The sequence below is a fragment of the Mirounga leonina genome, unplaced genomic scaffold (assembly GCF_011800145.1).
Source record: "Mirounga leonina isolate KUSES-001 unplaced genomic scaffold, KU_Mleo_1.0 Mir_154, whole genome shotgun sequence".
Lineage (NCBI taxonomy): Eukaryota > Metazoa > Chordata > Mammalia > Carnivora > Phocidae > Mirounga > Mirounga leonina.
The window spans coordinates 43,036,960-43,063,317 of NW_023270389.1; the positions used below are offsets into that span (position 1 = coordinate 43,036,960).

A 26,358-nucleotide genomic window follows, 5' to 3' on the forward strand; every position below is an offset into this window, starting at 1 on the left:
AGAAAGCAAGTTACAGACAGGCTTTAAAATCAAGGATTCTAGGGCGCCTGGGTGGCTCAGATGGTTAAGCGTCTGCCTTCGGCTCAGGTCATGATCCCAGGGTCCTGGGATCGAGTCCCGCATCGGGCTCCCTGCTCCGCGGGGAGCCTGCTTCTCCCTCTGCCTCTCTCTCTCTCTCTCTCTCTCTGTCTCTCATGAATAAATAAAATAAAATCTTTAAAAAAAATAAAAAATAAAAAATAAAATAAAATAAAATCAAGGATTCTAGGGGTGCATAGGTGGCTCAGTTAGTTAAGTGTCCAGCTCTTAATTTTGGCTCAGGTCATGATCTCAAGGTTGTGAGATTGAGCCTCACATTGGGCTCCATGCTAGGTGTGAAGCCTGCTTAAGATTCTCACTCTCCTTCTCCCTCTCCCTCTGCCCCTCCCCCCCCAAAAAATAAAAATAATAAATAATAAATAAAACCAATGATTTTATAACTAAAGGTGGGAGTTTGTGGAAATAGCCACAATGCAAGATGTAAATGTTGAGAACAGTTCAAAGTGACTATTCCCTCTTTAGAACTATGATACAGTAGAATCAGGTAAATAACCAGCTTCGGAATCCACTGAGAGATCCCTTAAACGTCTCCAAATTAAAGATTCTCTAAACTGGGAACATACCTCAACATAATAAAGGCCATATATGAAAAACCCACAGCTAATATCTTCAATGGGGAAAACTGAGAGCTTTTCCTCTATGGTCAAGAACAAGGCACGGATGTCTACTCTCATCACTGCTGTTCAACACAGTACTGGAAGTCTTAGCCTCAGCAATCAGAAAACAAAAAGAAATAAAAGGCATCCAAGTCAGCTAGGCAGAAATAAAACTTTCACTATTTACAGATGACATGATACTCCATATAGAAAACCCAAAAGACTCCACCAAAAAATTGATACAACTGATACATGAATTCAGTAAAGTGGCAGGATACAAAACTGACATACAGAAATCTATTGCATTTCTTTACCAATAATGAAGCAGCAGAAAGAGAAAGTAAGGCAAAAACCTCATTTACAATTGCACCAAAAACAATAAGATATCTAGGAATAAACCTAACCAAAGAGGTGAAAGACCCGTACTCTGAAAACTACAAAACATTGATAAAAGAAATTGAGGATGATAAAAAGAAATGGAGATATTCCATGCTCATGGATTGGAAGAATAAATATTGTTAAAATGTCTATACTGCCCAAAGCAATCTACACATTCAATGCAATCCCTATCAAAATACCAACAGCATTTTTCAGAGAGCTAGAATAAGCAATCCTAAAAGTTGTATGGAACCACAAAAGATGCTGAGTAACCAAAACTACTGTGGCGGGGCGGGGGGCGGAAACAAAGCTGGAGGCATCACAATTCTGGGCTTCAAGTTATATTACAGAGCTGTAGTGATCAAAATAGTATGGTATTGGCACAAAAATAGGCACATAGATCAATAGAACAGAACAGAAAACCCAGAAATAAACCCGCAAGTATATGGTCAATTAATCTTTGACAAAGCAGGAAAGAATATCCAATGGAAGAAAGACAGTCTCTTCAACAAATGGTGTTGGGAAAACTGGACAACTACATGCAAAAGAATGAAACTGGACCACTTTCTTACACCATACACAAAAATAAACTCAAAATGGATTAAAGACCTAAATGTGAGACCTGAAACCATAAAAATCCTAGAGAACACAGGCAGTAATCTCTTTGACATCAGCCATAGCAACTTCTTTCTAATATGTCTCCTGAGGCAAGGGAAACAAAAGCAAAAATAAACAATTGGGACTTCATCAAGATAAAAAGTTTCTGCACAGCGAAGGAAACAAGCAACAAAACTAAAAGGCAACCTACTGAATGGGAAAAGATAGTTGCCAATGACATATCTGATAAAGAGTTAGTATCCAAAATATATGAAGAACTTAACTCAACAGCCAGAAAACAATCCAAGTAAAAAATGGGCAGAAGACATGAATAGACATTTTTCCAAAGTTATCCAGACAGCTACCAGACACATGAAAAGATACTCATCACTAATCATCAGGGAAATACAAAAGTACAATGAGATAACACCTCACACCTGTCAAAATGGCTAAAATCAACAACACAAGAAACGACAGATGTTAGTGAGGATGTGGAGAAAGGGGAACCCTTGTGCACTGTTGGTGGGAATGCAAACTGGTGCAGCCACTCTGGAAAACAGTATGGAGGTTCCTCAAAAAGTTAAAAATAGAACTACCCTATGATCCAGCAATTGCACTGCTAAATATTTACCCAGAGAATACAAAAATACTAATTCAAGGGGATACATGCACCCCAATGTTTATAGCAGCATTATCTACAATAGCCAAATTATGGAAACCGTCCAAGTATCCATCAATTGATGAATGGATAAAGATGATGTGATATATGTATAAATACGTACATATACAATGGCATATTACTCAGCCATAAAAAAGAATAAAATCTTGCCATTTGCACCATGGGTGAAGCTAGAGAGTATTATGCTAAGTGAAATAAGTCAGTCAGAGAAAGACAAGTACCATATGGTTTCACTTATATGTGGAATTTAAGAAACAAAACTAATAAGCAAAGGGGGGAAAAAAAAGAGAGAGGGAAGCAAGCCAAGAAAAAGATTCTGAACTATAGAGAACAAACTGATGGTGGGCGCCTGGGTGGCTCAGTTGGTTAAGCGACTGCCTTTGGCTCAGGTCATGATCCTGGAGTGCCAGGATCGAGTCCGGCATCGGGCTCCCTGCTCAGCAAGGAGTCTGCTTCTCCCTCTGACCCTCCCCCTCTCATGTGCTCTCTCTCTCTCCTTCTCTCTCAAATAAATAAAATCTTTTAAAAATTTTTTAAAAATAATATTAAAAAAAAAGAGAGAGAACAAACTGATGGTGACCAGAGGGAGGGTGGGTGCGGGGGATGAGTTAAATAGGTGCTAGGGATTAAGGAGTGCACTTGTGGTGAGCACTGGGTGTTGTATGGAAGTGTTGAATCACTATATTATACATTTGAAACTAATATTACACTGTATGTTAACTGGAATTTGAATAAACTTTTAAAAAAATAAAGATTCTCGGGGCGCCTAGGTGGCTCAGATGGTTGGGCGTCTGCCTTTGGCTCAGGTCATGATCCCAGCGTCCTGGGATCGAGCCCCGCATCGGGCTCCCTGCTCAGCGAGAAGCCTGTTTCTCCCTCTCCCACTCCCCCTGCTTGTACTCTCTCACTCTCTCTGTCGAATAAATAAATACAATCTTAAAAAAATAAATAAAATAGTCTCTAAATTTATTGATAGTGACTACACATGCTCTTTGTAAAAAATGTTTAAAAATCAACCATAATCCTATCAACAGAGATAACCAACTACCATTAACCTTTTTATCTTCCAGTTTTATTCCTATGTCCTTATATTATTAACATAATTGGATCATACTGCATATCTAGTTCTCTAATCTTTTACTTTATCTTATATATACAATGAGCGCTTTTCTAAATCATTAAAAGTTTTTTGTTAATATAAGTTTTATGACTACATAATATCCTATCTTATGGATATATCATCATTTATTTGACCAGCATCTTACTATTAAAGTCTTATGGTATTTTTAATTTTATAAATAGCACTGTGATCACTCAATATATAAATCTTTTTCTGTATTTCTGATTTCTGTAGAATAAATTCTAGAAATTAAGTGAACTTTTTCATTTTCATTTTTATTTGTTTTTATGTGCAGTGGGGTCTATTTATTTATTTTTGTTATTTTTATTTTTTCTAGCTTTATTGAGATAACTGACATAATGAGTGAACTACTTTAAAATTCTTTTTTTTTTTTTTAAGATTTTATTTATTTGGGCGCCTGGGTGGCTCAGTTGGTTAAGCGACTGCCTTCGGCTCAGGTCATGATCCTGGAGTCCCAGGATCGAGTCCCGCATTGGGCTCCCTGCTCGGCAGGGAGCCTGCTTCTCCCTCTGACCCTTCCCCCTCTCATGTGCTCTCTGTCTCTCTCATTCTCTCTGTCTCAAATAAATAAATAAAATCTTTTAAAAAAAAAAAGATTTTATTTATTTGACAGAGAGGGAGAGCGAGAGAGAGAGAGAGCTCACACGCACAAGTAGGCAGAGAGGCAGGGAGAGGGAGAAGCAGATTCTCCGCTGAGCAGAGAGCCCGAAGTGGGCTCGATCCCAGGACCCTGGGATCATGACCTGAGCAGAAGGCAGACGCTTAACCGACTGAGCCACCCAGGCGCCCCTACTTTAAAATTCTTAATATATTTTGGCAAACTGCTTTTTGCAGAGGTTATAAAAAAGTTCCTTAATTTCTGGACCATTTTGTAACCAAGATTAAGAATATGCTAGATTTTCTTCCAGTCAAATATTTCTAAATTTTTTCTTTGTTTTTGTGTGAATTTGTACCAGGCAGAATAATGGCCCTCAAAGATATTCATGCCTTTATCCTTGGAACCTGTGAATATATTAATGTTACTTTACATGGTAAAAGGGACTTTGCAGGTGTGATTAAGGTTAAGGAGTTGAGATGGGAAAGTTATCCTGAATTACCCAGTTGGGCCCATTCTAATCATGAATCTTAAAGGACATGCACTTTTTCAGCCTGCAAAGAATCAGACAGATAGAGTCCGAGAAAGACTTTGAAGATGGAGAGAGGGGGCCAGAAGTCATGGAATGCAGGAAGCTTCTAGAGGCTGGACAAGACAAGGAAACAGATTCTCCCCTACAGCCTCCAAAAGGGAATGCAGCCTTGCCTATATCTTGATTTTAGCTCACTGGGCCCATGTCAGATTTTTTTCTATAGAATTGTAAGATAATAAATTTGTATCGTTTAAGTCACCAAACTCATGGTAAATTCTTGCAGCAGCAATAGAAAATTGAGCATCTAAAGAAAAAGAGAATGAGGTCCATAGAAATAAATTATTGTGACTTCATAACAAGGAGTATCATATAGCAACTGTTGATACTTCAATCCAAGTAAGATTTAAGAAGCTTTGGCAGACAAAACAACATCTGAATTGTGCAGCACTACCTTAAGAGATCCCAAGAGCTACCTTAAGAGGTCCCAAGATCTAGTTTTACTGCCACATAATTCAAAGAATTAGAATCTGCCAACATACTATTCTGCTTTTTGCTCTGTTCTCTTCTTTCCTCCCTACCTTTCTAATGTTTAAACGGACACTGGCAATCTCTAGAGGATTGGTAATCCCTAGAGGATTCTAAAGCAATATAATTATCTGTAATCTTGTTATTTTGGGAGTAAGAAAGAGAGCAAACAATCAATGTATTGCATGTAAAACCTTAGAACTTGATATATTTTCTAGATAATCTAATCCAGTGAGTTTTCATATAAATTTAAGGATCTTCCAGGTTTTATGGAGAATAGGGGCTATCATGAGGTATCGGAAGAAAAGCCAAGTAATTGCTAGAATGCCATCCCCTTCATTTCAATCAGAAATGTCCTGCTTTAATGTGTTGTATACGTCAGGATTCCACATAAAACTTGACTAAAAAATCCCCCCCCAAAATGTTAAAGATACCAATATAGTATACCTCCACTTATTTTATCCACATGAAAAAAGTCCAGAGAAGTTATGAAAGTTCCAGGGAAAAGCTACTCAAAATCTGAAGTTGAGCAAACCTCAAAGAAACACTAAAAACAGAATATTATTGGAAAACTAATCCCAAGTCTCTATTATATTTTTTGTATAGTCTTTATGATAAAAAATATGCCATTTTTTATCTGTAAAAATACCACAAACTTACTTTTCCATAGAAGACAGAATTGAATTGTTTTCAGGTAGTGTGCAATGTAATGAATTTCAAACACAAATTTTTCTTGTGACCAAACAACAAACTTGAAATATCTGAGGCAGGGATACCATTTGCAATTATAAATATTAAGGTCTATACAAGGATAATAAATCTTTAAGGGAATCAAACTTATGACATCAAATATGCCACAATATTTAACCTATAGACTTAAAAAAGTAAAATCTTATCAGATGAAGGCTTGGAAGTTGAGGTATTATACTAAAAGAGTACTTTTTATAGGAAGAAATTTCAAATTTTACCAACAGTTTTCTGATCCACTTTTTCTGTCTTACTTTAACTAAACCTCGTAATTCAGACAAAAGAAGATTAAAGGAAAATGATGGAAAAAGAAGGCCCAAATCTGTTAAAGCCTAAATTACTAATTTTAAAGAAATGCACTTTTGCTATTTGAGCAATTGAAACTAAGCTAATAAATACTGTCTGATACACTAGATTCCATGTAATAATTAACTGTGCCCAGGTAAATGAATGCTAATATCCCCCTTCTTTTTATGCTATTAATTTGCTTAGAAACTTAAAATAGACATTAACCTTTGTCAATCTGTGTTTAAGTATCAAAGCCCCAAATTAGTAAGGTCATATTTTGGTCTTAAAAAGAACTGATAATTTCACTCAAAAGAACAAAGCTCAGGTAAAATTTATTTACCTCAACCAGTACACCAACAAAAGGGATAGAAGCTTCTTCATATTTCACAAAGAATAACTCAGGATTCGTCCTCCAGACTCCAAGCCATTTGTCTTTCAACTTTAATTTTTCTGATAGATAATTACTCATAGCCTCATCAGCATCTTCTGCCTAGCAACAGAAAAAATATGTATAAATATATAAAATTATAGATTTATATAGAAATATTTTTACTGATTTCTATTTAAATATACCCTTAAATAATAAAAAACCTGGAAAGTAACAGATTTTAATTGAATCAATGTTTACTGGAAAATATCATAAACATTAAAAACTTAAAAGAGATCCATTCACTCAATAGAGTAATTCAGTGCTGAAACATCTACTTGTTATTTATATTTAAGTAATCTGTTTTTTTAATCCACTGAGGACAAAGAACTGTAATTATACTTTAAAAAAATAGTAATTATCATTTTTAAAAAACAGCAATGGGCGCCTGGGTGGCTCAGTTGGTTAAGCAACTGCCTTCGGCTCAGGTCATGATCCTGGAGTCCCAGGATCGAGTCCCGTATCGGGTTCCCTGCTCGGCGGGGAGTCTGCTTCTCCCTCTGACCCTCCTCCCTCTCATGTTCTCTGTCTCTCATTCTCTCTCGCTCAAATAAATAAATAAAATCTTAAAAAAAAAAAAAAGCAATTATTTTTTCTAAACTTTAAAGATACAGTAACCTATTTAAAACATAGTACATAAAAATTTAAAACAGCACTCCATTCTATAAAACAAATGAGCATATTAAGCATTCAAAAAATACTACCCATTTTATTTTTTAAATTTAAATCAGCTACCTCAAGGATGATAATCATCTAAGCTATTGTGAAACCCAGTCATTAGACCCCGTCTGATTAAGGGCACAAAAATGTCTATAAACGTTTTTCAATTGCCTTTCAGAGACTTCCTCTTTTCCAACCCTTGTTATCAGATATAAGTTGGCCATTAATACTGTCCTAGTTTTATGGTAACTGTGTTCTTTTTTTTTTTTTTTAAGATTTTATTTATTTATTTAATTGACAGAGAGAGAGAGACAGCATGAGAGGGAACACAAGCAGGGGGAGCGGGAGAGGGAGAAGCAGGCTTCCCGCAGAGCAGGGAGCCCGATGCGGGGCTCGATCCCCGGACCCTGGGATCATGACCTGAGCAGAAGGCAGTCACTTCAACTGAGCCACCCATGCGCCCCTATGGTAACTGTGTTCTTAAAAATAAAATTTCCGTCTGATTATAAAATACGGTCCGCCTACAACAAAATCTGAAAAACGCACAAAATGCAAGGAAAACAAAACCCACTCTTGATCCTGACAGCCCAAATAACCCTTGTTGCTAATTCCTTCCAGTCATTTTTCTATGTTTGTATTCATCCATTCATATGAATCATGTTTTTTTTTGTCTCCTGGATTGTTTTTTTTTTTTTTAACATTATCGCGTAAGATATAACTGTTCTTGAAAACCTAATTTTTGGGCGCCTGAGTGGCTCAGTTGGTTAAGCAACTGCCTTCGGCTCAGGTCATGATCCTGGAGTCCTGGGATCGAGTCCCGCATCGGGCTCCCTGCTCGGCAGGGAGTCTGCTTCTCCCTCTGACCCTCCTCCCTCTCATGCTGTCTCAAATAAATAAAAATAAAATCTTTAAAAAAAAAAAAAAAAAGAAAACCTAATTTTTACCCCTGCATGGGTCTCCAGTATATGCAGCCACCACAAGTTCTTTACTGCCCCCATAGTCGTTAGTTTCTAATTTTTAATTCTAATACATATCAGTGCAACGAATATCTTTCTACACCAATTCTTCTACTATAACTTAAAAAAAAAAAAAAAGGTTGGAAACATATATTTGCTCTATGCAGTGTTACGAGGCACGCATCTTGGATACGAAACATCATTCCACTTCCCAGACTCAGAGTCTGGGAACATCGAGTGTAGACCCGGGCAGTACTGTCGGGTAAAAGTCAAGGCTGGGTCATCGTATCGTTATCTGTGGACGCAAGTCGTTAAATGCGAAAACTAAGACGCAAGACTGGGCACTGATAAGGCTTATCGATCTAAGATGTAAACCCGGGCCCTGATTAGCCTATCGATCTTCATCTCTTGGCAGCTGCCAGAAACCGGGAGCACGCTCCACCAGGGCTGCCCCCTCCCTGACAATGGTTTGTGTGCGGGAAAAGCCAACGGTCACCCGCCGGGACGGGCCGGTGCCTCGGGCTCGGCGGAGGCCCTGCAGATGCCGAGCGCCCGTCCTTCCTGGAGCGGCAGCTGGCCCCTCACCTTACAGCCGCGCAGCACCTCGTCGCAGTACAGCGCCACCTTCTCGTCGCGCCACATGCCCCTCATGGGGCACACGCAGACCGGGGGCAGTGGCTGCGCCTCCTCTTCAACCTCCTCCGGCACCGACAGAAGGGGCTCCTCGTCCTCGTCCTCCTGCGCCCCCTCGCCCCGGCCCTCGGCCTGAGAGGCCGGCTGGAGCTGCAGCCGCCGCCGGGCCGCCTCCCGGCCCGCCTTCCCCTTCGCGGGCCGCGGGGACGCCGCCACCGCCCGCGCCGGGGATGCGGCGCTCTTCAGGGTCCCTTCCGCCACCGAGTCCCCGGGGGGCGCGGACACCCCCTTCCCTCCTCGCCTGCCGGGGCTGGCGGTTCGGACGGCGTCCTCCGGCACGGGAGCCCGGGCCCCCGACGCCATCTCCTCACACCGCGAGGGCCCGCTGCAGCCGTTAGTCACTTTTCCCGCCCTCAGCCCGCTGGCCAACGAGCGGGCGGCGCCCGCCGAGTCCGCAACGAGCGCGGGGCCTCGAGGGGAGGCGACCCGGGTGCGTTGGGGGATGGGTGTGCGGGCAGGGCGGGGGTGGAGGAGACCGCGGCCCGCGAGGTGCGGGGGGGCGCGGGTGCTGCGGAGGGGGCCGCGGTGGACGGTGTGGTGCTCAAGGCTGCGCCCCCACTAGGTGGCGCCCCCGCGCAGGGCGCTCGCCCTAACCCTGCGCCGCTCCCTTGGACCCACCCAAGGAGAGAATTCTCTCCCCAGGGTCCTCTTACGTTTTCAGGGTGCTTGTGAGTCACCCCCAGGTCATCATGACCTAACTCATGCGCCGCCTACCGCTGCACACACGCGCATCTGCACAAACACAGTCTGAAAGAAAATCGAGTTTTACGCTGGAGACCGATAGTGACGGGAGCCCTCCGCTCATGAATGACCAAAGGTCACTCTAGTGACAAATCCAGCGACCTAGGTTTTCCCCAACCTATTCACACGGTTCCCAATACAAAACTGCCTTTACGTTTTGAACAAGACACTTTTTGCCAAAAACGGTAGGTTAGTCTATTTCCATGTCTCTGTTGTGCTGCTCAAAATTCTCATTGAAGATCATGTTATGTAATTGTTTTGTTTTTTTTTTTAAAGATTTTATTTATTTATTTGAGAGAGAGAGAATGAGAGGGAGGAAGGTCAGAGGGAGAAGCAGACCCCCTGCCGAGCAGGGAGCCCGATGCGGGACTCGATCCCGGGACTCCAGGATCATGACCTGAGCCGAAGGCAGTCGCTCAACCAACTGAGCCACCCAGGCGCCCATGTTATGTAATTGTTAAAGTAGACTCAGATTTCCAGCGGGGAGGAATGTGTGCGAACGATGAATACCCTCACGATGAAAATCTGCTCAAGATAATACATTTTGGAGAAGAACAGAGACCACTCGTTTCTGTTACATTACTTTGAAACGTGCTTGGAGCCAGTTGGAGTAACTTCTGTTTGCTCTCTAGCTGTGAAGTAACTGCCCTGGGGGGGCCAGCAGCTCCCACAAAGAGCAGCCCTGGGAAAACACCTGCCTTCCCTCACACTCATCTGGAAGGACACTGTGTTGAATTTGGAGTTTATTTTGAGGAAAATCTTAGTCTTAATATCACGTTCAGGGAATAATTACAACATTTTTCACGTGTTGACTCTAAGTTTATTCCTTTTGTCAGGAGTCCTGGATTTTGTTTAAAATTGTACTTAGCTACAGATTTCACTCACCAGAAGTAAAATCTATTTACTCTAGCATTTCTTCAAAAAGTTTGTTTTTTAATAAATTGTGGGGTTTGATTCAGAATAACAGAGACTACTCGTCCTAGTCAAAAGTTTAAAAACAACAACCTCTTTCCAAAAAACAAACCAACACAAACGCAAACAAATATTTGTAGGAATCTACCATGTGCCAGACAATGCATAGATGCCAAAGTTACAGAAACAAAAGACAGAATTCCTATCCTCATAATCTTAGTGAAGGGTGCAGATGGGTCAATAGATGATTGTGTTTGGTAAGACCCTGATTTAAAAAATATATATATAATATATATATGCTCAAAATTCTCTTACGTTTTCAGGGTGCTTGTTTGGATAAGCATTTTCTTATTACAAATTATTTAAATACATTATTTTCAATAGCTGCATATAGTTTCCATAAACCCATACTTTCAGATGTTTGGGTTATGTTAATTTTTATAATGAATTGGCCATTTTGATATATTTGTGCATAAGTTTTGCCTATATTTTGTATCCCCCTCCCTCACCCCCAGGGAAAAGTGGGATTCCCAAGTCAGGATGTGTAAACATTTTAAGGCTGCTAGTATTGCCAACTTGTTTCCCAGAAAGGATGTGTATGAATTTCTACTTCCATTAGCAGATATAATTCCCAGATGGGCTGTGTTATGAAATAGTAGATTATAGGCACCTAAGCTGGGAATAGAATGGAAGATGGAGTAGGATAAACATTCCAGGCAGAGAGAGTCGTTAGTGATTTTACGGAAGAGTAAAAGAATTTGGTCTAGGTAGCTTGGTATGGCTGGAATAGAGGGGGCAAACTGGGACAAATTCTCAGGTTGGAGAGACATACAAAAGCCATCTCACAGAGGTCATGTATGTTATGTAGATAAAGGAGTTGAATTCTTTTTTTTTTTTTTTTAAAGATTTTATTTATTCATTTGAGACACAGAGATACAGAGAGAGAGCATGAGCAGGGGAGAGGCAGAGGAAGAGGGAGAAGCAGGCTCCCCGCTGAGCCAGGAGCCCGATGTGGGGCTCGATCCCAGGACCCTGGGATCATGACCTGAGCTGAAGGCAGATGCCTAACCATCTGAGCCACCCAGGCGCCCCAAGGAGTTGAATTCTAACCATATTGAGAAACTCTCCCTTATCTAACTTGCTATTCCATTCTCTGACTTAGCACCCTCAGTATCCAATCCCACATAAACTTTCCTAGGTCATGCTAGTACATGTTGGCCAGTCCTTATTCTCCCTTAGAGGACCCAATACATCTCTGCTGGGTTATGTTGTGTCTGAACCCTATTTATTGGACTGGTGGCCAGGAGGGAATATAGGGTAGATCCTCAACGGTGGTGCATGTAGTCTTCCAAGGCAGAAGCCTGTGTCATCTGCCAGCATGGGGGACTCTAGCTTTTAATGGGGAGAAGTGAGCTCAGAGGGTTCAGGGGAATCTGGGGATTCAGTATCTCCCAGTGCATCAACCAGGATGTCCTCATACCAAGTCTCAGGATCTCTCCTTCCCAATCAGAGCCTGACTGGTTTAGCAATCCTGCTTCTGAGAACTCAACCTTTTCTGGAACTTACTTTTTTTTTTTAAGATTTCATTTATTTGAGACTGAGAGGGAGCATGAATGGGGAGGGGGAGGGAGAGGAGAGAGAATCTCAAGCAGACTCCCCGCTGAACATGGAGCATTGAGCATGGGGCTCAATCCCAGGACCCTGAGATCATGACCTGAGGCTGAAATCAGACGCTTAACTGACTGAACCACCCAGGTGCCCCTGGAGCACCATTACTCTTATAAAAAAAAACCTGGAGCCCAAGTTTTTTCTGCCCTTCAGCTGGAAATGAGTCTCTTTATGTGCTGCAATGGAGGCCTTCTGGTTTTGATACTTCACCTTAAATTGGTTATCTCAGCATTTCTTTATCTTATGCCAGTAAATACATAATACTCAGCAAGAGACAACTGATTCCATAGTCCTTATAAACACTATGTCCACCAAACCTCTCCAACTCCTGACATTGCACCACCAGGGCATTCTCTTCCCTCTCACCCAGAGTGGAAGTTTGAACAAGTGCACCAGCACAGCACGCTAGGAGTGATCAGTATTCCACGTGCCACCAATGACAGCGTCCTCATTGACAGCTGCCTAGAAGGTGATTCAGCTCCAACATATCATTTTATAATCTGCTTCCATACTGTTTGTCTTAGCTTGGGTCTCCTGGGAAGGAGCAGAGGCAATGACTTGCATAAAGAGAAATTGGGGGGGTGCTTTCGAGAACAGTATCCATAAGGGAATGGGGGACTCAGGAATGGGCAAGGAGAACTGTGGAACTATAATGTGTTTGTAACAGAGTTCTCAGCCCTTCCTCCTGGAAGCTCTGGACTAGGACGGCCCTTTCGAGTTATGGCAAGGGGTGGGCCTTTACATCCATGCCTCTTCTAGTCACTGGGGGTGAGCTGCCCACAGAGAGAGACATGATCTTGATGTGGCAGCTCCCTTTGTAAGAAACTGCCAAACTGTCTTCCAAAGCAGCTGTATCATTTTTGCGTTCCCACCAGCAATGAATGAGAGTTCCTATTGCTTTGCACCCTCACCAGCATTTGGTGTCAGTGTTCTGGCCGTTCTAACCAATGTGGGGTAGTGGCAGCACCTTTTGGCTGAGGGTCACTCCCAGAGAGGGATTTAGAGGTGAGTTTTCAGCAGCCTACACTCCCAACATCCAAGAGAATGAATGTCTTGGTTCTAAAAGAAGGCTTGGGGCAGCAAGCCATAGCATCCAGTCCACACAGTTATCAGACTGGGATATAAGAACAGAACTCTACCAAAGTGGACTTGCTGCTGACTCCTCTGAGCCGTTGGCCTTGAACACAGGCTTAGTCCAGCACTTGAGATTATTGTCTAGAAGTCAGTTGGTTTTAGCTCTGGGTATTGATGGGAAACCATACAAAGTGTTAGTCATGCTCTCCCTAAGCCTGGGATTCAAGGGATTTGAAGGATGGACACAGGCAGAGTTTTTGAATGTCCATGTAGCTGATTTCACTGGACTCATGTCTTTGAGCTTTCTTTTCCTCCAGCACTTTCTCTCCATTCATTTTTTTGGTGAAGTTATATTGCAAAATGAATGGTCAAGAGCAGGGACTCTGGCCAGACTGCCTGGGTTCTATGGTGTGGTTCTGGTAAAATGTAAATTTCTCTCCTCTTCAAGGCCTTTTCCTTGCCAGTAAAATGGGACTTAAATAACAATTTATGGTAAGGAGTTTCTGTGCCCTCAGTGTTCTACTTTTTTAGTAGTGCCTGAGGCCCATCCCACCCAATGGTCAGTCAACTTTTGCTTTCCCATAGCAGTTAAAACAATTGTTGCATTTGATTAGTGATTCTAACTAACAAGGCCTTGGGTGTTAAATGAGGCCAGCTCTGTTCTATATCTTGGGGTGGAAAAACTCATTTCCCTTCTTTCTCCTTGGAGGCTTTTCCTTGAATTGGCTCTTCCTTCCCATTGAAGTGGTGAGATACAAGAGGGTGATTGTTGAGTGGGGCCCTGGCTTGTGGGGGCACCAGGACTCAGGCCTGCCTAAGAGGGGCAAGAGAGTCTGTGGTTACTGCATACGTGGGCTAGTTTCCACATTGGGCTTTATGGCCCAAACCTGCTGGCCTTATCTTGTTTCTCACAAAGACCTCTGCCTGGCTGTGGCAGAATTGAATTTGAGAAATCTAAGGTCCTGGCTATCTTTATTTATCTCTTGTTTCCAGGGATCCAACCAGTAGCCACTGTCCTGCCTTGCTCATGCCATCTTCTTTACCTTGAATGCCCTTCCTGCTTGTCTCTACCTGTCAGAATTCTCCTAGGCCAGGTTCCAACACACAGCCCTCATGAGAACTAAGCTTTTTCTCCTCTGTTGTCAGAGTACTTTCTGCCCAGTATTACAAACACTGAAAACACTTCATGTACAGGGACAGATATATTTTATCCCCAGTACTTAGCACAGTCCTTGACACATAACAAGTAAAAGTTTTAAGAACGGTACCACTATAGGAGTATAATCAACATTTTTTCCAATTTCTGAGTTGAAGTGTGTATCCGTTCTTCTCTTCCCCTAGGACGTCACTTCCTTGATGCCCACCCAGGATCAGGTCTATGGACATCTTTATGTCCATTGCAGAACTTACTTAGCATGTGGTTTACGTTTTACAAATTAATGGGAATATTCACAGGCTTTTATTCTCTTCGGGTTGGGCTGAGGGACCGCTAAGTTAAATCCACAGGCTGCCTCCAATATACAAATAATCTACATTACAAAAGTTTATTTAAAAATTAGGGATGCCTGGGTGGCTCAGCAGGTTAAGCGGCTGCCTTCAGCTCAGGTCATGATCCTAAGGTCCTGGGATCGAGTCCCGCATTGGGCTCCTTGCTCAGCGGGGGAGCCTGCTTCTCCCTCTGCCTGCCACTCCCCCTGCTTGTGCCCACTCTCTCTCTCTCTCTCTGATTAAAAAAAAAAAAAAAAAGTTAGAACTCATTATTGTCTATCTGAAAAATCTTTCTGATCAAAACTTCTCTTCCTAGGTCACTGAAGCAGAAAGTAGGCTTATAAATGCTTTCAGTCTTCCAGTCTCTGAAAATTAACTCTTTGAGATCTTCTTTTTTCTTTTTTGCTCTTAGAGGGAAAGAGCAAAGCACTGATGAATAATAACACCTAGCTGTAGACAAAACAAGAATAGATAAGAATTGGGGTGCCTGGGTGGCTCAGTCGGTTGAGCATCTGCCTTTGACTCAGGTCAAGATCTCTGGGTCCTGGGATCCAGCCCCCATGGGCTCCCTACTCAGCAGGAAGCCAGCTTCTCCATCTGCCCCTCCCCCTGCTCCTGTGCTCACTCTCTCTCTGTCCCCCTCCCTCTCAAATGAATAGATAAAATCTTTTTTAAAAAAAGGAATAGATAAGACTCACTGACATTTCAGAGATTCACCCAGACTCAGTTTCCTTGAGGTTTCATTATTATGTAGAGTAGGGACTTGGGGTCAAGAGTGGACAGATCTACTGGATATAAGTACAGAGATGTTACAGGGGCTGGAGTGTGATGCAACCAGCTCTGGGACTGGGGAGATGGACTGGAGAGACAGCAGAGACTGGGAGTATTCACCATCCTTTCCTCCTAGTGATGACTAACTGGAACTTAGGGGAAGAGTTGGGGACCAGAATTAAGAGGAACTGAGGGATCCCATGTAGCAAAGAGAAAAGAGAAGGGCTGTTGTTTCATTAGACAGATTGTTGTTGTCAACCTACTTTGTGCTGGCGTGGTGTTAGGTGTTGGGGATATAGCAAAATACACAAAAATCCCTGAGCTTGCGTTCTGGATAAGGGAGATAGACAATAAACATTTTTTTTAAGTAAAATTCCCAAGAGAAATAAACACTTGTCCACACGAAAAGTTGCACAAGAATGTTCAGAGCAGCATTATTTATAATAACCAAGAAATGAACTCAAACGTCCCTCAGTTGATAAACAAAAAGGAAATGTGGTATAATCCATATAATGGATATTATTCCAGATGAAGTACCGATACACACAACATGGAAGAACCTTGAAAACATGCTAAGTGAATGAAGTCAGTCACAAAAGCCCACAGGACGTATGATTCCATTTATATGAAATGTCCTAAATAGGCAAATTATAAGGGCAGGAAGCAGATTAGAGATTGCCTAGGATTAGGGGCAGTGGGATGGCTTGAGGGGAAATGAAATCCTGCTAACTGCTAATGGGTCCGGGAGTTCTTTTAGGGGTGATGTGAACATACTGTAACTGATTATAATGAAGGTTGCACAACTTTGAGAATACACTAATAATCATTGAGTTATTGGTGTTAAATGGATGAATTGTATGGTATGTGAATTAAAGTCAATTTGAAAAAGTAAAATTTGTAGTGATAAGTGCTATGAGAATGATAAAAATATGGCAGGGAGCAGAGATGGGGGAGTTTTGGAGGGTAGGGCTGGGGATACAATTTTTACACAGAATAGGGAGGGTAGGTCTCACCCATAGGTGACATTTGAGTGAGTACAAATCTACAGGAGGTCAAGAGGAAAATATTGGACTTTGACAGTACAAGGGAAAGAAACTTTTTTCATTCACCCAGTTATTTCCAGAGGGCAATTTGGATAAAAGGAACACAGATAACTACAGTTTTAGAAAGTCTGTAATACAACTAGCATATTATTTTCACATTTCCTTACGATAAGCATTTAAATAAGGCTCACATTGGTCAGAAAACACTAAATGAGTACATCTGGGGATTTAGGAATTTTAGAAGTTTTGTCTGGTGGAGATTGGTTTTTATCATTATGGTGAAACGTTTGGTATCGTTTTGTGAAATGCTGTTGTATTTGTTTCTCCACTTGGTTTTCTCAATTGAATAAACAAGTAAATATTAATAAGCACTTCAATCAGCAATTTATTCTCAAGCACTTTCATTTTTCCTCTCTTCGAACACGAATTTTCCCCTCTTCCTTAACTCTTTGACCTTAACTTTGTAAAAGAATACTCTGGGGGGACCTGGGAGGAGCAGCTCTCTTGGAAGCATGTAACTCCTCATTTTTGCCAGAGGAGGGCACTGGAGAGCTTTTGGGCCATTTTAAGGGCCCTAATCCCAAAGGGCCAGGTGGAGCCTGAAGCCATCCTTCAGCCCAGCCCGCCCCAGTCCTGACTCAGAGTCAGACTGGGCACCACTTTGCTAGGGGACAAGCTCAGACACATCTCTCTAATGTCTCACACTTCTTTAACCACAAATGTGGTGTTCTGCTAAATCTTCAAACTTTGACAGTGTGTACTAACTCCCTGATACTTGTTTTGTGTTCTGCTTTTATTTTTAGCTCTTTTTGAGATAAATACAGGATTTTAATTTTACATTAACCAGCAGACATACTAGGGGCACATGAGCTCCACTAAAGAGAGGCAATACGGGATATGGACAGGGAACAGCCTAAAACCGCTGACAATATCTTCCCGGGCAAAGAGCTAACAGGCCAAACTTGCCTGAATAGTGCTCAGAAGTCTTACATTTCAGTCTGACAGTAAAGGACACTAAGAATGACAGGGACAATGGCTAATTAGCCTACATTTCAAAAGGTGCCTAGATATCTAATAGTAGGGCAAACACGTAATATTGATAATGACCACTGTAAGATACTCACTCTCGACCACTGTTGATAGAAGTCGAAATTGTTAAAGACATTTAGGAAGGCAATCTGGCAAAATCTTTCAGAGTGTCAAATGTGCTTAACTTCAATCCAGCAATGCCATCTTTAGAAATCAGTTCCCCAGAAATGGCTTGTGCAGAAAGGTATATGGAATAATCATAACGATGATAATAGCACTTATAGTAGATAATAGTAGAACTCCATGTACATTGACTAATGTAATTCTAAAAGTAGCCCAGCGATCCCCTCTTCATTGATGAGGAAAGAGGCACAGTGAGGTTAGTGACAACCACAATTCAAATACAGGCAGTTTGATTGCAGAGTTTATGCTTTCTTAACCAAGACATTGGGCAGTAGAGGGTATTTACTGTAGCATTGTTTCTAGTAGTGTAAAACTGGAAACAACCTACACCCATGACTAGTGGAATACCTAAATCACGGATGATACATCCATCTTATCAAAATGAGGTCAACCTAGATGCACTGACTCAGAAAGAGCCCCAAAGACATATTGTAGGGAAAATGGCAGGCGGGCAGGGGGAGGAGGGAAACGATTCTCAGGATAATATATATAATATGATTCCCTTTATGGTTCTTTAAATTTCAAATTTGTACTTGGACATATATACAAGCATAGAGAAAGGATGGAAGGACATTACAGGCATCAAACTGTACTAGCTGTAACCTTTGGGAAGAGAGTGGGTTTGGGGATGGGGGTGTTTGTAAAAGGGAAATTTCAATGTTTTACCCTATATAATTCTGAATGACTTAAATGTTTTGAAATAAAATGTATTTATGTACTAGAGGGACATCCGTTCCATAGGAGGGAAAATGATATAGTGTAAAAATAGAAGGTCATCTTGGCAAGCAGTCCAATCAACCCCTTCACATCACAAATAAGGAAACTGCAGTGTTGAGGAGTAGAATGGAGCGTGCGCTGTTTTACGTGCAGCGGCTGAGCTAAGCTAGAGCCTGCCGGCCCCACTCCTGCCCCGGTGTTCTCTGCATTGCACCATTTTGCCCTCACTCTAGTGAAACCTCTGAAAATGAGCCATGCACTATCTTAATATGATCTCACAGTTATGTTTTATTTCAGAGATTCATAATCATCTGGCCTTTAAAAGTTTTGGAAGGTATATAATGTCAGTCATTCAATCAACAATTATTTATTAAATCAAATAATTAGAGAGTACTAATTCGATGCTCATTGTTATATGCCAGGTACTGCCCTAGGACTGGAAATACAGCGGGATTTTTTTGTCTATTTGTTTTATTTCAAGTTTTTATTTAAACTCTAGTTCGTTTGGAAGTACGATGTTGATCGAGGGAAAAAAAAACAGTTGTTGCCCTCAAGAATTCTGGACACATGTTCACCACATAACCATGTATGGATTAACGAAAATGTGAGGCTTGTGCCTGCTGGAAGAAAATGCACAAAAATGTTAATGGCTTTGTCTTAGGAGTGTTAGGGTGTTTATGTGGTTCTTTACAGATTTCCAGAAGTTTCCAATTTGTGTGTATTTCTTCCACACTCAGAAAAATATATTTTAAAGAATCAAGTAGTAGCTCTTTGTCTGTGTCTGAAGCATGTTGAATTATATGGAAAGGGAAGAAGGTCATTACACTGGAGGAAATGAAATGTTTCCTGGGGGGAGAAAAGGCTTGGGCAAGCTGTTCTCTCCCTGACACTAAACCATAATTCTATGGAATTCTCAGAGAAAAGGCTTCTCAAAGGGCACTGAATGGAGGTGGGAGATCTTTTGTCACACTCCAGGGAACATCAAGCAGTATGCTAAAGGGGAGAGGGTGCTGGAAGCCAGGTACACACTAACGGGTCAGTCCTCAGGCTTTGGAGACAGACACCTGGGCTGTGCACCCTTGGGAAATATACTTACCTTTCTGAACTTGTTTCTCCATTCATAAATGGGAAGAAGATAGATATCATACCATTGGGTGGTTATGAGAACTAAATGAGATAATGTGTGTAAGCAGCTCAAAACCAAAAACAAAATTAAAAAAAAAAACAAAAACCCTCAAAACCATGGTTGGCCCATAGCGGTGCTTAGTTTATGTTGCCTGCTGCAGAGTTCAGCAGCAAAACCTAATCCTCACTCCCTTGGCCATCCCCTCATGCCCACACAGTCCACACACATATATGCACTCACACACTAAAAACACAGGCCAGGCCAGAGAAAAAATGTCATCAATGCTATTTCAGGCAGTCATACAAATTAGTTCATTTTCCTAGCAGTTGGACCAGAAATAGAACAAATATAATAATAGAAAATGACCCCCATGACATTTCTTTTCACATTATTGCTCAGGGGTCCTCTATGTCCAGAGAAATAGGTCTTAGGGTGCCTGGCTGGCTCAGTTGGAAGAGCATGCAACTCTTGATCTCGGGGTTGTGAGTTCGATTCCCACATTGGGTGTGGAGATTACTACAAAAATAAACTTTAAAAAAAAAGAAATAGGTCTTAATATTTTACTATATCCATTGCCTTATTTTTTCAATTCCTTAAAAGGAACCTATAATGGAAGGACTCTGAAGAAAAGTGGCCATGTGGTAATAATGTAAGAAGGGTTAGTCCTGAGTGGCAGGGCGTCCAAATAAGCAAAGGCTTGGATGATCCCTGACATGTGATCAGCAGAGCTATCTAATTTGAAGAGACCACATGGGCTCAGACAAGGAGGATATCCATGGCACCCATGGTGACTTAACCCTTAGTCATTGTCCAACACCAGAAGTTTGGGCTTCAGCACTTTGATGCTTCAGAGAACCATTTGTAAAAGACTCCTATCTTTGTCTAATAATGCAGCACCTGCTAGATTTTGAAGGAAAGTAAAACAATGTATTAAACCTACAGTGAAATCACAAGATCACTTTCCAACAAGTCGTCCTACTGCTAAAAGCCTTCTTGCAATCATGAAGGAAGCCAGACTGGGTGCAAAGCCAGAAAAACAAGAAACAGAAAGGAGAGCCAGAGCCTCAATCCAACTATTCCTGAAGCTTGGAACCATTTCTGGACTCTTCAGTTATATTGGTCAATAAATCCCAAGGCTTTTTGAAAAACAACCAATAATAGATAGTTCATATTGCATATATTAATGAAGGAAACAGATACTCAGTAGAACAAGTGAGTTTCCTATTCTGGTTTTGAGTCAGAGAACCAAATTTATGGAGCATGAACTGATGCAGAGTCACACCAAAGTTTTTACACTAGTATGTTTGTTCCCTATCACTAGCAATTCCAAATTCTATTGATTTTGGAATACTTCTTCACTCAGACTTTTTAATATATATTTAAAAGTCGAAGCTGTAAGTATGTTTTACTGGTGAACACAATTCGTCAACTTACCATTTAGAGGTTTGGAAGGCTCACCAAGCCCAGGACTCACTGCTGGGGAAGAGGTACCAGAGCACTTGGCTGACCTGGGGCTCCCGCCAAATGGGGGCTGAGGGAGCAAACACTGTTCCAGGGAGTCACTCATCCATCTTTCTGCTGTGGATTTGTTGCTGGAGGGAACATATCAAACATTAAGGAAAGGGGAAATGAGCTACATTTCAGATAAGGAACTGTTTGACTTAAAGAGGATTTCTCCGTGCCCTTCTCTTTGATCTCAGAATAAGAGGAAAGAAACGTGCTAGTGGAGAGGTAAACGAGAAGAGCAGCCATGTCTTTGCCTCATGAATGCCAAGAAACTTGAGTCCCAGGGCACCTGGGTGCCTCAGTCATTGAGCGTCTGCCTTCGGCGCGGGTCAAGATCCTGGGGTCCTGGGATCCAGCCCCGCATCAGGCTCCCGGCCCCGCGGGGAGCCTGTTTCTCCCTCTCCCACTCACCCTGCTTGTGTTGCCTCTCTCTGTGGGGAGACTGTGTCTCTCTCTGTCAAATAAATTAAATTAAATTAAATTAAATTAAATTTTAAAAAAAGAAACTTGAGTCCCTGAATACCGGAATGCTGCTAACTGGCCTTTGCCTGGTTAGAGTTAAAAAACCTCCTTCAGGCAGCCCAGGGAAGAATATAGAAATGGAGAATTGGAAAACTCCAGCAAGGCTAGTTCAAAGCAGGTTCCAATTTGACTTAGAAATGTAATTCATTTTATCCTGTAGCTGTGAAAAGTTAATGCCTTTCTAAAGAACTTAGAATCAGAGGGTAACTAATGGACTACAGAAAAATGGAATGGTTTGAGGTAGAATGATTTGGGAGGGCTTGGGACACACACCCTTCCTTTGTATAAGACTACTGGAAGTTCCATTGCATTCATAATCAAGTGCATCTCCCCTGCCGAGAGCTGAACACACTCCACAAATTGGTCTAGACTTCTTTTCTTGCCTTGTCTCTGGCTAAACTTTGTTTATCCCATACCTTTGATACCATTTCTTACCTTTGGGCTTTTGTTTAAGCGGCTCCATTTCTGCTTGGAATTCCCTCATCCTCTCCCTCCCCATAGTATCTGCCCATCAAATTTATACTTTTTTTTTTTTTTTAAGGCATAGCTCCAAACTGACCTACCCCAAGTGCCTCACAAAGTTCTTCCGGCAGGAAAGAATTTCACTGTCCTTAATATTCTCATAGTGTTTTGTGTGTACTGATCTTGTACACTTACTGCTGGCTGTCTTGTATCACAGTTATTTATGTGCTTATCTTCCATGCTTGGTTACCTGCTCAGAATGCAAGGACCATGCCTCTTTCACCTTTGAGCCTCCATCTATGCTCTTTGCCCATATTGTATAGCTCATGGATTCAGTGCATTCCCATTTTCTTGTAGTATTTATGTACTACTAACCATAATAATAGCTCACCTTTATTCATTCAAGCACGGTTTTAAAGATTTTATTTATTTATTTGACAGAGAGAGAGATCACAAGTAGGGAAATAGGCAGGCAGGCAGAGGGAGAGGGAGAAGCAGGCTCCCCGCTGAGCATGGAGCCGATGCGGGCTCGAACCCAGGATGCTGGGATCATGACCTGAGCCAAAGGCAGACGCTTAACCGATTGAGCCACCCATGCGCCCTCAAGCATGGTTTTAAAAGCTCTGCGTATATCAACTCATTTAAAACACATAACACTGCTATGGGGTAGGTTACCGTTATTATCCACAGTTTACAGGTGACAATACTGACATGTTACAATAAATTACCCAAGGTCACACAGCTAATAAGTAGCAGACAGGGATTCAAATCTAGAAAGTCTGGTTCCGGAATCAGGCTCTTAACCACTAAGAGATATGTGTGTGTATACATGATCACCATTATTCTTAATTATTATATTCTTTTGGAGAAATCAAAGACTTTGGTAAGTCACACATTGCATGGGCAATTCTAGAGGTCTGACATCATAAGTACTAGATTAAGAGAATTTGTCTGAACATGAGTAAAGCCATTGACATTGGAAGCTGTTGAAATGGATATTTCTTATTTTTAGTCTGCCCAGCATTTTCTGATCACTTTTGCTACATCAGGGAAATCTCTAGACCTAGGAGTCCTGCTTCCCCAAGACAGAAACCCAGAAAATTCAATTCCTTGGGATCCTTTGCAGCTAGCCCATAGGTATGCGAGATTTTATCTCCGAAGTTGTACAAGGAAACAGACTCAGTGGAAGCAATCCATTTTGCAGATAAGGGTGGAAGTAGAGGGGACAGCTGTGATCCTAAGGTTGGTTTCTCACCTGGGAGTTAGCTGTGGTGCTGGCCAGAGTATGGACACTGTCAAGTCAGTTCCTGGCAGAAGGACCATGGTGAGCCGTCCAAGGTGGGGAGAGCAAGGCCAGCAGGTTCCTCATCAGACCATTCCTTCACTAGGGTTTTCACTGTTGCTCCTGGAAGTGTAGCTTCAATTCACATCTGTCTTCTCGGGTTGTCCCCCTGATTCTGTGGGTCATCCTGTGATATGATTTATAATAAGAAATGTATAGTTGGTTTTTGTCCAGTGAAGAGAGTGGGGAAAAAAAAAAAGATGTCCTTTGTTATGTTAATGAGATGACTTTTGGAAAGACCCTAAGGATGGGGCTGGTCAGAGCAATTACAGGGCTGGAGTTTTCAGTGCCTGCCCCCCACCCCCACCCCCACCCCGGGCCCATCCTGAGGAAGGAAGAGGGGCTGGAGATTGAATTCAATCACTGGTGGCCACCGATTTAATCAGTAGTGCCTGTGTAATGGTGCCTCCATAAAAACCCAGAAGGATGGGGTTTGGAGAGCTTCTGGGTTGGTGAATACTTGGAAATATATGAGGGGAGAATGGCAGGACCAGACAGCATGGAAGCTCTATGCCTCCTTCCCACACACCTGACCCTGTGCATACTTCATAAGAGAGCTAAGGCTGTCTCTCAGTGCTGGAAGCTAGGATAGCTCAACAGGTGAATCTTGCTTATCAGCAAAAGAGAAACTGAAGGCTGACTGAGGAGCCTGATGCAGTTCAGGCCTTTGAGAACTGACGATATAGCAAAGGAATGAAGAATCTCATCCCTTATGAGTTTGGTATCTACATGATAAGAAGATTAGATCAGAAATGACAAACTGCTGAGTTTTTCTGTTGTCTTTTTTTTTAAATCTGAGTCTCAGGAGGTCTTAAATATTAAATCATTTTGTCTAGAAATCTTGTGTAAAATTGGACTGGAATAAATTCAAGACAGTAAGACATGGATTGTATTTCCAAATGGTATCTTTTTAAAATATTTTATTTATTTATATATTTATTTATTTAGTTAGTTAGTTAGTTAGTTAGTTAGAGAGTATGCGTGAGCTGGGGGAGGCGGCATGTGGGGAGGAGCAGAGGGAGAGAATCTCAAGCAGACTGCGCTGAAGTGTGGAGCCCAACACGAGGCTCGATCCCACAACCCGAGATCATGACCTGAGCTGAAACCAAGAGTCATCACTTAACTGACTGAACCGCCCAGGTGCCCCTCAAATGGTTTTTTTTTTTTTTTTAAAGATTTTATTTATTTATTTGACAGAGAGAGACACAGCGAGAGAGGGAACACAAGCAGGGGGAGTGGGAGAGGGAGAAGCAGGCTCCCCACAGAGCAGGGAGCCCAATGCAGGGCTCGATCCCAGGACCCTGGGATCATGACCTGAGTTGAAGGCAGTCGCTTAACCAACTGAGCCACCCAGGTGCCCCCCTCAAATGGTATTTTTAAGAAAAATCCAATCATGCCTTTTCAGCATTCAGAACTCAACCTCAGTCCCACCATACACAGCTGTACCACTGTTAGCACAAATCCAGGGCCTAAAAGAGATTGAGAGAATAAATACTCCTTGGAAGTTGTTTCTAGCCAGAAAGTAAATATGATCAAACAATGGAGCATGGTTGTGGTATTTTTCAAATATGAGCTAAATTCAGCGTGCTGTGTTACCAAGCTCAATGTACTCAGCACAAAATGTTCCAATTCACAAGGTGTGGGGAAGAGCCCCAGTTTACTGTACTTGCAACTGGAAATTTTGGAGGAAGATTAAGTTTAAAAGTTATTTTTCTCATTCTGAAGTTTACTTTTGGCTTTTAAGGGCTCCGTGGCTTCTCAGGACATCAAGGCAAAGCATGCTTGTTGTTTTCACTGTGAAGTTACTAACTAACTGGTAGTTTTTAGAAACACAGAGTATAAGTTTGCCTTTGTCAGCAAGCTATTAGAAATAGACTGTTGATTAACCCTTACTCAAGGTCTGATGTTTAACTTCTTGAAGTAAACATTTGCAGGTCGCAGTAGTGACTATGTGTAGGTTTTACATATCACTTCAGGTGAAGAGGTGAAAGTGTTAATGGTAAACTACACATTTGGTCAATGTATCCGTTCCCTATGTTTAAGAATTGAATGTGGGGGCACCTGGGTGGCTCAGTCGTTAAGCGTCTGCCTTCGGCTCAGGTCATGATCCCAGGGTCCTGGGATCGAGCCCCGCATCGGGCTCCCTGCTCCGTGGGAAGCCTGCTTCTCCCTCTCCCACTCCCCCTGCTTGTGTTCCCTCTCTCACTGTGTCTCTCTCTGTCAAATAAATAAATACTAAAAAAAAAAAAAAAAAGAATTGAATGTGAATTACAATGATAAAGGAAATCAGTCTCTTGGATTCTAAACTACAAATTCATGATAATTTCAAGAAAAATATTTATAACTTTATGATTTCAATGTGGAACTATGATTTTTGAAATTTAAAAGTTTGCAGAAAACTACAAAATCTTTAAAAAGTTTTAAAAAAGCAATTTACGTTGGTTTTTTATTTTTTTCTGTTTTATTTTATTTTTAAGATTTTATTTATTTATTTGGCAGAGAGAGACAACACAAGCAGGGGGAGTGGGAGAGGGAGAAGCAGGCTCCCGCTGAGCGGGCAGCCGGATGCGGGGCTTGATCCCAGGACCCTGGGATCATGACCTGAGCACGAGGCAGACGCTTAACAACTGAGCCACCCAGGCACCCCACGTTGGTTTTTTAAATTTCCAGGACACAGTAGGAATCCAAACATTCTAGTAGTTGCTAGATTTCTGGAAATAATTACCTGCAAGGAGATTAACACCTCTCAACGAGTTAGTGGCCCAGCTGTATGCTATTGTTTGTTGGTAAAGGAGCTATTCATTCATAGAGCTGAGCCTACCAAACCAAACAAAGAGACTCTTGGTGGCTATTCAGGTAAC

The 26,358-nt window shown here is 41.8% G+C and overlaps 1 protein-coding gene across 4 annotated transcripts in view; it reads right to left on the reverse strand.

The window, feature by feature from the left end:
* The window catches only part of SHCBP1L (SHC binding and spindle associated 1 like), a 98,696-nt gene that overhangs the window by 31,503 nt on the left and 40,835 nt on the right, over window positions 1-26,358 (reverse strand). For 3 of the 4 annotated variants that reach the window (XM_035010605.1, XM_035010603.1, XM_035010604.1), the window contains exons 2-4: window positions 23,411-23,624; window positions 21,100-21,257; window positions 6,518-6,667 (exon numbers count right to left, since the gene is read on the reverse strand). In XM_035010605.1, coding sequence (XP_034866496.1) covers window positions 6,518-6,667; window positions 21,100-21,102 — 153 coding nt within the window. In that variant the 5' untranslated portion in view covers window positions 21,103-21,257; window positions 23,411-23,624. Of the gene's footprint in view, window positions 1-6,517; window positions 6,668-8,805; window positions 9,518-21,099; window positions 21,258-23,410; window positions 23,625-26,358 lie in introns of those variants that run through there. The other variant, XM_035010602.1, reaches the window with a different exon arrangement.